At 43.8% G+C, this 14,434-nt stretch overlaps 1 protein-coding gene across 1 annotated transcript in view; it reads left to right on the top strand.

The window, feature by feature from the left end:
• Positions 1–14,434, top strand: part of RHBDD1 (rhomboid domain containing 1) — an 84,888-nt gene that overhangs the window by 51,704 nt on the left and 18,750 nt on the right. The window contains exon 6 of the mRNA XM_087819557.1: positions 402–545. Coding sequence (XP_087675683.1) covers positions 402–545 — 144 coding nt within the window. The remainder of the gene's footprint in view (positions 1–401; positions 546–14,434) is intronic.

Raw genomic sequence — 14,434 nt, 5'->3', positions numbered from 1 at the left:
CTTTGTCAGCTGTCATTTCAACCATTCCCTCTACTCCAGTCAGGACTTCACTGCAAGCACTCCAAGTATTAAGTAGCTCTGAGTGAAAGAGTTCATTTATATCTCATTAGCTCACTCCCCTCCCCAGTGCCACCGACTACCTTCTAAACCCGTATCTTCTTCCTCCCCAGTACATAAGGGCTTGCTCTTGTCCGGCCCCACATTGAGCTCTGTGGATACTAGAGGGACAAGACAGTCATTGCCCACCCCTGCAGGAATTCTCCACTTGTCTTCTTTTCATATCTTGAGGATGATTACTATACTCAGAATAATGACATGAATTACATGGTCTCTGCTTACAAAATAGGACGTATGAAAAGAACAGTCCATGACATTGTTCTGTAACCTCACTGTGCCCATAGGCTACACTGGATTTCAGGATTATTACCCACAGGGAAGGCCAGGGTTCCAGGAAGACGTGCCCAGGAACTATGACGCATACACGGCAGGACTGAGCGAGGAGGAGCAGCTGGAGAGAGCGCTGAGAGCCAGCCTCCAGGACCGAGGTAGGAATCGTGCGCCTTCCACCTATTTTAAAGCATACATCACATGGTGAGATGGTCTGAAAGAGGAATATTTGTAGCAAATGAAACTTTAAATAGTTTATGCAAAGGATATGTAGATGGAAAAAATGTGTGCACATTGTGATTACAGGGAATGGGGTGTGATGCCGATTCCCAGCCACCTAGGCTCCTGAGGTGCCAGACTTTGTGCTGTTAATGTGGCTCTTTGAATAGGCCCTCTGTACTCGGCATTAAAGTCAAGAAACTTTGAAAAGAAATCCTTAGGTGGGATGACCTGACATTGCATGTTTCCTGATGTGATGCAAGATGAGGAATGCAGCACCACAGATGACATATTCTCCCCAAAATCTTTACTGTAATTAAGCCATCACGTGTAAGTGACACTACAGGAAATGCACGGACTAGGGGAAGAGCTGAGTAATAAATACCATGGAGAAAAAGCCAACAAAACGTGGGGTTTCTACAATTCAATGGGACTAGTATCCTGGGGGGGGGGGGGGCATCATAAAAAAAGCAGGCTGTGGTTTTATATTAAAAGGAAATAATCAAACGTAACATGAGAACCTTGAAAACCTGGCTGTACAATACACATTTATTTTGAGAAAACTGGGGAATTTTATATTTGGACTAGATAGTGGATGCTGTTAGGTAAATAATCTTACTTTCTTTGATGAGACAATGGTATTGTGGTTTAGTAGAATGTCCTTTATTCCTGGGAGGTACACACTGAAGTATTTAGAAGCAAAAGATGATGTCAGTAACCTGCTTTCAAAGGTCGGGTCAGCCCAAACAACTCTCTCCCCTCTCCTCTTGCCACGTTCTCACTCACTCTCCTCCCTCCGCAAGTCCTACATTCAGATAAATTTGGGAAACTGCAAACAATACCCCCTGAAGATCCCGACTGACACCAGTATACAGGCCATCCAAATTAGCTCTGCCACCAAGAAGCCAATTTATTACATTAATGCTTTCCAAACCCGTTTGACCGCAGAATTCATGGCCAATCAGTGATTTTAGGAGCATGTGGATCTGGTTCCAGGGAAACTGATCGAAGGAGACTCCTTGAAGTGCATCAGACAGTAATCGGTGACAGCAAAGTGTTGCAGAGCGTTTATCTCAATTTCGGTTCTGTTTTCCTTCAAACGTGTCGTGATTGTCTTGCTAAGAATGAGAAACCAAGGGGACGTTTCAGAAAGGCCTTCACTATATCTTAGCCCTTTCCTCTGTGGAAAAGTACTTGGTGTAAGTTTATTTTATGAAAGTCTGACCATATAGCACATGCTATTTTCTACCTTACCTTTTTTCATTCAATGTTATGCTATAGTCATATTTTCACACCACTGAATTTTGAATATATAGTCCTTCATATATTGTCTTAGATTTATACCTAAGTCTTCCTTTTTTGTGGACAGAGAACTATGATACATTACAAATAGTGCTTTGTAAAAACATCTGTATTTGTCGAGATTATTATATACTTTTTTTTCTTTGATCTGTTGACATACGGAATTATTTTTATTTTCAAACTTGAGGCAGTTTTCTATCCCCAGGATGAGTATCACCTGGTGGTGATATTTTACGGCCCACCCTGGTGGAAATGCCACATGCCCCTGAAAAGAACGTGCACTCCGCTCTAGCAGATGGCTGTCCTGCACGTGTTAACCCCATTAACTCAGCTGATGGGGTTGCTCAGGGCTTCTGTCTCCTGCCAATGGCCTGTCTTCTCCTTCCGTCCCCGAGAGGTACTGAACACAGTGTTGCTTTGGGGTACCCTCAGCACACCAAAGGCTTCTGGGTTCTCTCCTGTTTCCTTGTTTTTGGGGGGGAGCTGATTATCCAGAGAGCTTTCCTCGGTGTTTGCTTGGACTTCAATTCCATGTCTTTTCTTTGCACGGGAACTTGGCCAGGTTCTCTGTCCACTGTTGTCGCCCAGGGGCACACACATCTGTTTCTTGTTACCTCTGCTTTTTAGTCTGGTGGTGGGAGGCGAGTAGGGGGTATGCCCTGTTTTTTTTTCTCCCCCATCCACTATTTATGTTATTTCTATATAGAATAAGCTAAGGTTTAAAAAATTAATTATAGTTGACATACAATGTTATATTAGTTTCAAGTATACAACACAGTGATTCAACATTACGCCTTAGTCTTGAGCAGTCACTGTGCTCCTGGGTTTAGAGGTGTGGCCTTCTCAGCATTCCCCCCCCCCCCCCCAGGGCTAGAGATTATTTTTGTTTTGTTTTCCTTTCTCCCAGGCATTTGAGGGTTTTGTCCCATTGGGAGGACCTGCAGAAGGATCTAGGCAGCCCTTGATATGAGCCTTTCCTGCAGTGGCTGATGTTCTCTCCCCGGGAATGACAAGGGGCCCCTTCCCTGGACTCTTGCCGCTCTTAGGTGAGGACCCTGTGAGGTCCTGAAAGTGGGTGTGAATTCCTTTGTGTTGCAGCCCCAGTATGGTCTGTGCCATATAGTCTGTGAACATACTCTGTTCTCTTGCTAGCTTGAACTTCAGCAATTGGTTAAGTTTTGGCTGAGATCCTTTTGTTAGTGTCTAGGTAAGCAAGAGCTCCTGCACCATTTCGGACTTCTGTTTAGTTGGGTGTCCCACTGTCCCAGCTCTCTGATGGGTTCAAGAGAAATCAGTAATTTGAAGATTGTCCAGCACTTTGTTTGTTATGAGGATGGAGTGGTGCTTTTTCCATCTCTCTTCGTCCCAGGTGGAAGCGGGAAACAGTCCTTATTCTTCCTGAGTCTTGAATCCATCATTCTTCGTGCATTTTTTTACTAGGCTTTTTGTGTTTTTAATAAAAATCTTTTCCTCATGAAGTAGGTGGAATCTTTACTCCTTTTTTGAAAGGCTGGTCAATGCTTAATTCTTTCTCGTTTGATTGCCACTTTTCAGAGTAAGAAGTTAGTGAAGTAGTCAGCCAACAGTACTGTGATTTGAAAGGGCCAACTAATAGAAATTCACTTGGTAGAATGCCAGTTTAGCAAGAAACATCCAGAACCAATTAGTTTCAAACTGTTCTTCAGTTAAATATATTAGAAGAATAAATTAAAGAATCAAGGTAGCACCTGTTTAACCTCAGAATTGGCTGTTGTCATATTTCTTAATAGTACCTGGCCATAATGACATGTCCTAGGGCTCATGCTGGGACTAATAATACCAAGGTAGCCTGTGTAGAAGAAATATCGAGAGAGATCCCTGTTATTTCAAGGGGCTCTCACAGTCCTACTATTAGCAGAAATCTTGTCTCGCTCTGTGGGCAGTCTCGGCTTTTATAAACGTGTCCAAGAGGCAGCTGATACCACAGTAATAGAACAGTTTTGGAAAAGGGCCATATCTTTCTTTGAGTCAAAAGCAGACACCAGCTAGGAGCACTAGCTCATTGCATTTTCCTCTCCCCCTCCCATGTATAATTTGTGCCTTTTTTTTTTTTTTTTTTTAATCACCTGCCACCAAGTTCAGCTGGTGGCTGCGTCTAAAGCCTTTTCAACACGTGGAGTAACTAGGCCTCTTGTCTCAGACTCTCCTGATAGGCAAGTGGCCCAATCACACTCCGCTGTGTGCGGATCAAGCACTCGGCACCCTTCCTCACACTGCGTGGTGGGGGCGCTGCTGAGCCATGTGGAAGACGATGGGGGCGTAAGCTACAGAGGTCCTGGCTGCAGACTGGAGCCCGATGCCCCTTGGTCTCACAGTCCTGAGATGTAAAATTGCCGGGAAGCCATCCTGGAAAAACATATCTAGGTTTCAAATTAAGATCTAGTTCTTTTGCTGTTTACAGGTCCCTTGAGGATACCTTTGAACACTGTTTATAAGTAGCCTATGTGCATAGGGAACCAACTGAGATACATTTTAAGTAAAAAAGACAATTCATTTTGACTAAGTTGTACATTTTCGCTGAAGCTACGCACGGAGGTATCTAAAAGCAGCATCTGTCTTGTTTATTATTGTGTAGAAGCCTTAGGGGGAAATGGAATAAATTATGTCCGTGTTCTTTTGATCTTTCACAGTGTGGCCCACAGAGAAGGAGGGGACTCAGTGGCCTGAGCTTCAGTCCTACTGTATCCGTGAACTTATTGAGAGCGAGTCACTGAATCTTATCAGACCTTTTTCTATTATTATTATTATTATTATTATTGTAACAAAAGCGTTGAAATGGGTGCTCTTCCAAGTCCCTTCTTTTTCCATGATTCTGTTAGCTCTGTGCTGTGATCGCTGTATGATTCTGCCTTTGGTTTTCCATAGGAACAGACAGCTCTCAAATCCTTTTCTGGAAATCCCATCTGAATTCTAGATGTCCCGAGGTGTGCCATGCTGAGGGCCTGAGACAGGTGGTGATGGGTGCCTGAGCTCATCTATTATGGTCTTTTAGACTTGAGTAGCATTTGTTTTCTGGTTATAAAAGTATCAGGGGGGAGGGTGCGGATTTTTCTCTACCCTTCTAGGTCCAATAATTAAATCTACATGAGACAGATTAACAAAAGGAAATAACCAAATTTAATTACATAAGTATATATGGGAACCCCACATTACCTGAGAGGTGCAGAGTCAGAGGGAAAGTGAGGGATGTGTGACACTCAGGGGTGAGGTAAGGCACCTGGGGCTTCAGAGGGAGGAGGGTCATTTGCTGAGTGATAGGAAGAGCAGATGTTCAGTAATTAGAAGTTTGACCTTCCCTGTATATAGGACATAAAAAGTGATTTTTGGTAATAACTCTTATTATGGGCAAGGCCTCAGTTCAAGCCCTGGAGGGAGAAAGGGGTAAGTTTCTCCTGAGCCCGCAGGATCTCGATTCAGCTCAAATAACCCTCAAAGTGGCACATTTTGGTGTCGCTCTCCTGAACCCCTTCAAAACAATCCACATTCACTGTGGAAAATATACATCGGCAAAAAGAAGACAGAAAATAACTCACAATCCCACTGCCCAGAGAGAAATCATGTAACATTTGAGGTGCCACCCTTGCAGCTACCATAATACAGGCACCAGAAAAACCACTGTTGGTGTTTGGGAGAAATTCTTTCCAGTTCAGTGGGCATTAATTGCCCCTTTCCTGTTGGTTACTGTGCTCGGAATGTTCATATACCCGCACAGAATCCTAGGAAATAAGCATTTGTAATTATCTTTATTTCAGATTGTGAAACAGAGGCACAGAGAAATCAAATGAATTGCCCAGGGTCATGCTCTAAGTGATTGACACCAGAAAAGAAGGCCGCACTTGCCTTGTCTCTGGGCACCTTCCTGAATTCAGAAAACTGACAACTGGGAGGTGCTGGGGCCACTCCAGAGGTCTCCGCTAAGGTGGAAAGACTGTTGTTACAGACTAACTGGCACTTCCGTTCCTGTCCTTCACTTGGATATATGTTCTTTTTCTTTTCTTTTTTTAAGCAAAAGTCCCTGGCAGGAATTAAAAGTTGTGAAATTAAATAGTTTGTATAGGGAACAAATGCACTTCTCACACAGAAGCCTGCATTGAAGGTACCTCATAGGGTGCACCCCCCCAAAAAAATGTTTACTGCAGACAATCATAAGTAACCTACTGGGCTGTTATTTGCTTCTACCAAAAATTGTAGCATATGAGTTTAAAAATACTGCTTTAACATGGGCACATTTCGGTTAAGGATATTTACACTGTTAATGTATGTAGGACTCAATCACTCTTCAACAATTTTTCTTTTAGAAAAGAAGTGATTCATTAAAAGAAAAAAAAATTTACTCATGCTAAGAGTGCCTTGAGGCATCAGGATTTTATGTTGTGCTATTACACGAGACTCCAGCTACGTGGCAATGGGGATCCCGCACGTGAGAATCCTCAGTGCCGTGCGTTCTGCCTCTTCAGGCTCACCCAGAGAGGCGCACGCTGTTTATCCTTACGTCGTGGTGTTTGCTGGTGAGACTCATGTTGGTTTTCCGTTTATCACAGAACCTCAAATAGCTTTCAGAGTGGTCTAGTTTCAGCACATGGCAGTTCTCCAGGGATCCAGAACTATTTATAATTCTGTTGTACTTCATTAGAGAGAGCCAGGTGTGAGAGCCGTGCCTAATATGTATCTACATATCTTCACAAATCTCAACCAGGGACTGGAAATCTTCCTGTGTCTTGACTATGATAGTTAAAGCTAGTTTTGTTGTAACAGAACCAGAATTGTGCAACGTTAGTGAGATTACATAGTAAGCCAATTCAAATTATATCGTAAGCATGTGCTTTGGAAGACCTGCAGGTGACCTCGGCATGCTGTGATAGGAGACCAGTTAAATAAATCATGATATGGAATAATACTCAGCCATGAAAAAGAGAAGCAAGTTCAGACTGTGCCGGGCGAGAGGCAGGACACAGCAGTGTTCTTACGAACTCATTTATTCTTGTAAGACTCAGGAAACGTACTATGAAAAGGCTGCACTAACATTTAATGAAATGCCCATTGTCTTATTTCCCAGGATAAGGTTATGGCGACTTTCACTTCTTGTTTTGGCTGTACTCCATTTTCTAAAATTTCTGCAAAATCACGTAGAACCTTTATAAAGAAAAAATATTGTAAAAATAAACCTGTGCATTGCTAAAAATATTCAGTATCAGCCTTGCTTTTCTCTGATGCACAGTTCCATCCCGTTGAAGTCACCCAGAGGTGTTTTTGTAGAGAGACACAGTGAAAACTACCTTGCACATTCACCTCCAGCCTCTGGCTGCATGTGGACCATCAGAGTGGCGAGAGTGACTGAGCGGAGCTGGGGGTCCCAACTAGCCTCTATCCAGATCCTGTCCCCGGTTTTCTTTTTGCTTATCCGCTTCATGCCCTTCTTACCTCTACTCCAAACCTTCCAGGCTAGTGTGATCGGCATATTTCAGGCAAGAAGGCCAACTGCTCCTGTTTGAGGAGCTAGCCCTCCCTGGCTCCTACAAGGGCTCCTTTCTGCAGGGTTTCGGACACAACTGGGTCCTGTCTGGTCTGAGGCTGCTTTAGCACCACCGAGGAACCTCGGAACCAGGCGTCTCTCTGTTTTACCTTAGAGTACACACAATTTAGATCTCCGGGCGTTTACCAAGCATAGGCTTTCACACCTGGCCCCTTTCATCTCCAGGGAAGGTCGTCTGTGGTGGTTGGAGCGTGGAGGTCTGGGTCCCACAGGAGGAGGCGTCTGGCACACCTTCTGTGGAAGAGCATTTTGTATTGCAAAATGCAGAATTGTGTAGCTAGAAAACAGTGCAGGTAGACTTTTGAATCATTGCATGCAGGAGTCTTTACAAACCAACCGAAACAACCCAAGGCCCAGTAGCTTTTCATGTCCAGCTCAGTGAGACTGAAAGGACATGGTTTGCTTTTGACGAGGGGGAATGCTGAACTAAAATGTAGCCACCCGTCAGCATGAAGGGAGATCAGTGTTTAATCAGTGTCTTCCAGAAGTGACACCTGTGTAGGACACGTGCCGTCTTCATTCTAACTCTAAGTGGTGTCCCTAGGGTTAGCAGAGCCCCTTTATTGGCACCCTGTGCTGCGACCAAGACAAAGTTTAAACACCAAGTGATTCACAACTGCGCAGAGGATGCTTTTTGGTGAGACACGCGGAGGTGAGGTGGGAAATGAGCCTCTGGCTTAGATAACTCAGGCCCAGTGAGGCCCATTTTGAACATAACTCTGACACTGACACTTGCCAGGTTATGGCAACATTTCCCACCCCTCGGTAGCCCTAATTATTCGCTAATTATTATCACTTTAGTGTTTTGTCTGTCACAGACATGTGTAGACAGGGCTGCCTGGTCTGTGGGCACAGCCGGTTAGTGGAATGCTGGGTCCGTGTGTGCCATGAGGAAGGGGCCCGAGTCGATGGCTCGTTTCTGTTATACTTTCACTCATCACGGTCCTGCAGGGACAGGGCTGGGTGGAAGTTCAAGGGCACCAAGAAATGCCTTTCTCCACCCACCGTTTAAATCAGTGGCCATTCTGGCAGGTCACAATCTAGCTGAGCGTGATTTACATAAGCAATGGCTGAAAAACCCCGCAGCCCCAGAAAATGTTCAGTCAGCAGCGTGGCTCCTCTTATTAGCCTAAGGAGAAAACAACTCACCACCAAATGCCATGGTATTGTGGACGGGATTGAATGAGCCCAGAATCAAAACACTGCTGTGTTCAGCTGTGCGACCTAAAGCTTGTCCCCCTTGAGCAGCAGCAGTTATATAGCTTAGACCTTGACAGCAGGCCAAGGGGACGTCTTCCGAGTTAATGAGCAATTAGGACGCTCTTTCCCGTCAATTAACCGGCAGAATAATGAGATCAAATAAGCGTTGTCCTTAAAAACACCCAGGCCTGTATTTTCTGAAAAGCATATCTTTCTCTGCTCTTTGCAGTTACATGAATAGACAAGCGACTGCTTAATGTGAAAATAAATTAAAAATTGCTCCTACAGCAAACAGAAGAGAGAGGTGTCCAAATAGGATACCATTTACACTAAACACGGGTTTTCCCGAGTGACTGCTGTGACGTCAGAGCATCTGCTATCGCCATGATTGTCTTAAAGACTGGCAGGCAAAATGCTAAGGCAGTGAGCATTCTTTCTCATGTGAATGAATGTATAGTATCTAAGTTTCAGGCAGTGTTGGTACTGATCATAAATTCTAATTCGTGGCTTTTAGGCCATGGCCCAGCTAAGAATTTTGGTTTTCCCCTGGATGTGACAAAGAAGCTAGTGAAGGGCATGAAGAGAGGGGTGAGGTGAGCAAAGAAAATGGATAAAAGCCCCAAGGTAAGGGATGGCCTACTGGAGGAATGAAGTTGGCTCTGACTGCATTGTATTTTTCAGTGTGAGGGTCTGAAGGGTAAGATAGGTGGGAATCAGGCTGTGGAAGGCCCCCTATGCTGTGTTTAAAGGTTTTGTACTTGACCCTGGGGACCGTGGCAGCCTTGAGTTTTAATAGGGGAGCAAGTAGAGCAGATGTGGATTTTAAGCTCGCTGTGCTCCGGGTGGGGGTTGAGTTAGCACACCAGGCACCATTGTAAATGATCTCTGTAAGCTTATGTATGCGTGTTTACATGTGAGTACATGAGTGTTCATGTGCATGTGTGTTCACGTCCTCCAACAACAACCAGTGGGGTGAAATATACTGCTCACCCATTTCAGAGAAGAGGCTAGACTGCAGGGCGGCTAACCAAGGTCCCGTAGCTGGTAGTGATGGAGCCGAGCCTGGAGCCCAGGCAGGCTTGGTTCCAGAGTCTGTGGACTTAATCATTACATTACTTTGCCTTTTATGTTGTATTAGTAGGGTCATCACCATCATATTTTAATTAATAATTATTTAATAATATAGTTAATACTATTTTTAGTGTTCCATTAAACACTACTAGTAGTTTACTAACTTAGTTAACTCATTTATAGTCATACTCATTCCTATTGAAATGAAATCAAAAGTTTTTGTGAATTAGCTGCTTTCTGTAAGATATGCATCAAAAAGTTTTAAGTTGAGTTATCCCAGTAGAGGTTATTGTCTTCCTGGTCAACTTTAAGCTTCCTGTGGGAATTTCTACAGCAGGTTTCATGGTGGGGTGTTTTCAGGACCTTCAGTGGATACCTGTTAAAGTCCAGGGAATATGAAATCTCGTCCCTGCACTTGTCCGGGCATCCACATCATTACACTCCCATTTAGAGCTGTTTCTACCATATCGCTCCAGTTCATCTTTACACATAATCTGTAATGAAAAAATAAGCTGAGTTCTTCGAAGAGGGATAGTGCCCATTCTGACCATCGCTGAAGATTCCGTGCTACCTGGGAGCGTTGTCAGCAGGATCCTTTAGTACCTGCATTTGCTTTGAGGAGTGCAGACATATATCAGAGAAGAGATGTCTCAGGTTCGGGTCCAGCCCACCACAATAAGGCGAGTGTCACAACAAAGTGAGTGGTAGCCTTCTTGCTGGTGGAGGGCCTTGCCGTCCCTTTGTAAAAAACGTAACACCTGTGAAGCTCGACAAAGCAAAGTGCAATAAACTAGATACGGCTGTGTACAGTGAGCAGCTGGAGTCGAGGCAAGAAAGATGCACGTTAATGTAAGTTTTCCTGGGCTCCAGGGATCACCTTGGATCAGCTTGCTTGCTTGTGTCTTTAGGAACTCTAGTGATTTTCTGTTACCTTGTATTTTTAACTGAGCTTTCATATGAAAGGATCCAGAACATCCTCCAACTAGATTTTCTTTTATGTATTGATTATTCTGATGCTGTAAAATTTTGACCAGATGAGTCTGTAAGTTGTTGCATGATTTTCAGGATGAAATTAGGGATCGACTTCTCATATTTTATTAGTTGTCTAGTTTTATAAGTTTATACAGAAATGGATTTTCTCTTGAAATCCGCTCCACTCTTGACATCTTGCTGTGTTCAGGAATATAAGGTCTTTGCATTGGGAGGGACCTTAGCAGATGCTCTTCACGTGTCCCTGCTGTTCCACGCAGCATCTGTGAGACGGGCCATCTTCACGCTGTCAGAAATGAGAGTCGGACCTCATAAACTAAAACAGAGTAGTTCTGTCTTGGGTGGACTGCTGCCAAATTGGTACTTCAGGGGATTAAAATGGAAATGGCTTGATTAAATGACCTTGATTTAAAAATTGTTTTATGGCAGTTATTGTATGGTAGTTATCAGGAGAAGTTTAGCCAGCCAGCTAGAGCAAACGCCGCCTATCAAGAGTTTGAGTGCTGTGTTTTTAAGTATATGTAGAGGGGAAAAAAAGTAGGCAGAAGGGCTTAGACTGTGCCCGTCGGTGTGTGATGAAGACTGTGCAGCCTTGCTTTCCCACCTCAACAGGGCAGAGCCCAGTGAGAGTCCCAGCTGTCTCTCCTTCACCAGTGAACAGGTGACGGGATTTATGGGGATTCCGTGGCTGGGGAATGACACCTTCCTCGTGGGGCTGCAGCAGTGGCCACCGGAGACAGGAGTTGAGGGGCACCTGGCACGGAGAAGGCACATTTCCTCTTCTCGCCTCTTCATTTCCCTTTCTCCTCTCCCATGTTTTCTGTCTCCACTTATCTTAGGTCACTTACTACAGTTTTTCTTTTTGCGTCCATTTTAATCAATTTCAGAAATTTCTCCAAAAAACTTAATTATAGTAACGAATGCTTAAGCACCAACATTTAGCAGTCCCTTTTTATGTACCTGGCATAGCAAGTACATTTCAAGCATTTTTTTTCATTTAGTTTTCACAAAAACCTGTGAGGTTGGGTGCAACCGAGCCTTAAAAGAAACTAAATGAGGGATAAAGTTGGGGTATGAATCCAGGCCTCTCTCACTCCAGGGCTCTACCACTCTGCATGTTGCTCCAGTGACCTCATTCTAGGATACTCAGTTCTCTTGCCACCCCGGTCCTAGACGACGATGATTGTGAACACAGTAACGTCTATGTACACCTGTGCTGGGCACTGGTCTACACCCTCTACGTGTATTTATGGCTCAGCACAACCTTTGACAAGTTCTGTTGCTATTCCCATTTTTGCTCTCCCATTTTCAGATGGGGAAACCAAGGCAAAGAGGGGTTGAGTAACTTTTCCACTTACCCAAGATCACATAGAATTTAAACTGGTGTTCAAACTCTGGTTCTTAATCCCCGAGCAGTCTTAAAAATTATGGCAGATCTCAGACTAATCAAAAGAGAGACCAGAACACTTTCCTGCTCACCTCAACCATCCTGGCTGCTCTGCCCAGCTTTCCAGTAACTTGCAGGATTCTGTTCTTACCCTTGCTATAGTCCTTCTAAAGTAGTGATGCATTGGATATTTCTTCCAGAGGCTAACCCAAGACAAATGCCTAAGCAAGGAAGAACAAATAGCAAATTCATTAACTAGGAACCTACTTACAGTCAGTAGTTCCCAAGGCTCTGTGTGCTGTCAGTGCTTCTCTATCACTCAGAGTTGCTAGTAAATGAAAGTCGTTGCATCTTTTCAATTGTCTTGATATTTACAAGTCTCCTATTTCACCATAGGAAGCAGCTTCAACAAGCATGTTCATGTGTCGACAGTTCTAATTAATACAAGTAATTAGTCCTGACAGTGGGATTGTGGCAAGAAGACCCATTCATAAATTCGCTAATTATGTTACTCCGCTCAGAATCTAATCGCAGTCTAGTCTTTCATCATGTCTGTATGTGAGCAAAAGGCCATCTTACTAGATTCTTCACACTTTCACATTTACTGCTAGTAAAGGAATTTTGTCAAAATTAATTTCTCATTGGACCTTGTTTCCAGTGTGCAGGAACTGGTGAAGAAAACAGACAGCTTTCTGGAGAGAAATAAACAAGAGAACAGGAAAAGCCAGGCAAGGAAGGAGGGTGGGTGAGAGGAAGACGTCATCAGCCTGTCCGCGTGCTTTCTTACATATCCAGATCTTACACCTTTAGTGTACTTACTTGTATCCCTTTTGTGAAAGCTGAGATAATTTTATTTAGGCTATTGGTATGTTTATGGTATAGAAAATGTGAGGCTTACTTATTACTTTAATCCAAGTCTGAGCCCTCTTCTCTCTAATATAAATAGTTCACTTTTTCAGACAGAAAACTTCATCTGGAGCTGAGTTTTTCAACCTTAGTGCTATTGATGTGTTGAGCTGGGTAGTCCCTTGGTGTGGGGCTGTCCTGTGCATTGTTGGATGTGAGTAGCATCTGGCCTCCACCACTAACGGCTAGTGCACCCTTCCCCCAGTAGTGATAGCCACATATCTCTAGACATTGCCAATTGTCCCTGGGGTCAAAACCACCCCTGGTTGAAAACTGTGCTAGAGAGCAACTTTAGATTTTTTTAAAAATCAGGTAAAATTCATGTATAGGGCACTTACATTAATTCAGCTGTGGTCACATCAATAAAGCATATAATTTACAAGTAATTTAATGGTACAAAATCCAGATTTGGAATGATAATTCTTGAGTTGCAGTGCAGGCATACCCTAGAGGCACTGCAGGTTTGGTTCCAGGCCACTGCAGTGAAGCGAGCTCTAATCTTGTTCCTTGGTGGGTCTTGCCTTCAATTTGCAAAAATACGCAACACCTGTGAAGCACAATAAACCAAGGTATGCTTGTACCTCCCTCATACCTTTCAGTGTCCCAGGGGTCCCCTTTGGTAGAAAGTAGACTGGCGTTCAGTAGTGGAGTAGCTGTGTCTGAAACCCCTTTGCCTCTCATGTTGGATACATGGGCCCTTAGCATTCATGAATTTGATATTTATGGTTTTGGCCACTTTTAGGTGATCCTAATGTTTTGAGTACTCAGCTGCAGGTTTTCTTTGTCCCTCTTTTCAGTTCATTAATTCCTTCCCTTCTTGTCTTTCCTCCTACCCTGCTTAGATTTCTAGTCTTTTGTTTTAGTTACTGTCTTACAAATACCGTCCACATCTTTGCTGCCCAGTCCTTCCACCTATCTGGAAAAACCTCAGACTTGTGTGAACCCAGCCACTGGGCTTCTCAGACCTGCACCTGGCAGCTGACCCTGATTGAGAACATGGCCCAATAGAGCAGACTGAGCCCATTACAAATGCACATCAACACCTCACCTGTCCTCGACTCTCCTGATCACTTAATTCTGGGTTCTCTCTTCTTCTCCCAAGGCTTTTTGTTACTATTTATACTCCAGCAACTTCCAAATTTATCTCTGAAGCCCAGATCTCTTTCTGAGCTTCTGAAATTACACATAAACCTGCTCAAAGGCATCTCAAATGCAGCATGCACAAAACTGAATTTGTAAAACCTTTCCGCCTCCCCAACTTGTTCCTCATCAAGCGTTGCCTCCTGAATGTCGTCAATCAATAGGTCCTCTGGATGCTAACTCAGAATATGTCTCAGTCCTTCCACTACTTTCCATGCCATCCATGACTGGGTGGTAGGAGATGCAGATGGAGAGGTCAA

This window comes from Miniopterus natalensis, chromosome 8, assembly GCF_054644295.1.
Source record: "Miniopterus natalensis isolate mMinNat1 chromosome 8, mMinNat1.hap1, whole genome shotgun sequence".
Taxonomy (NCBI): Eukaryota; Metazoa; Chordata; class Mammalia; order Chiroptera; family Miniopteridae; genus Miniopterus; species Miniopterus natalensis.
The sequence above is the reverse complement of the archived record's forward strand: the minus strand, read 5'-3'. Positions and strand labels throughout refer to the sequence as shown.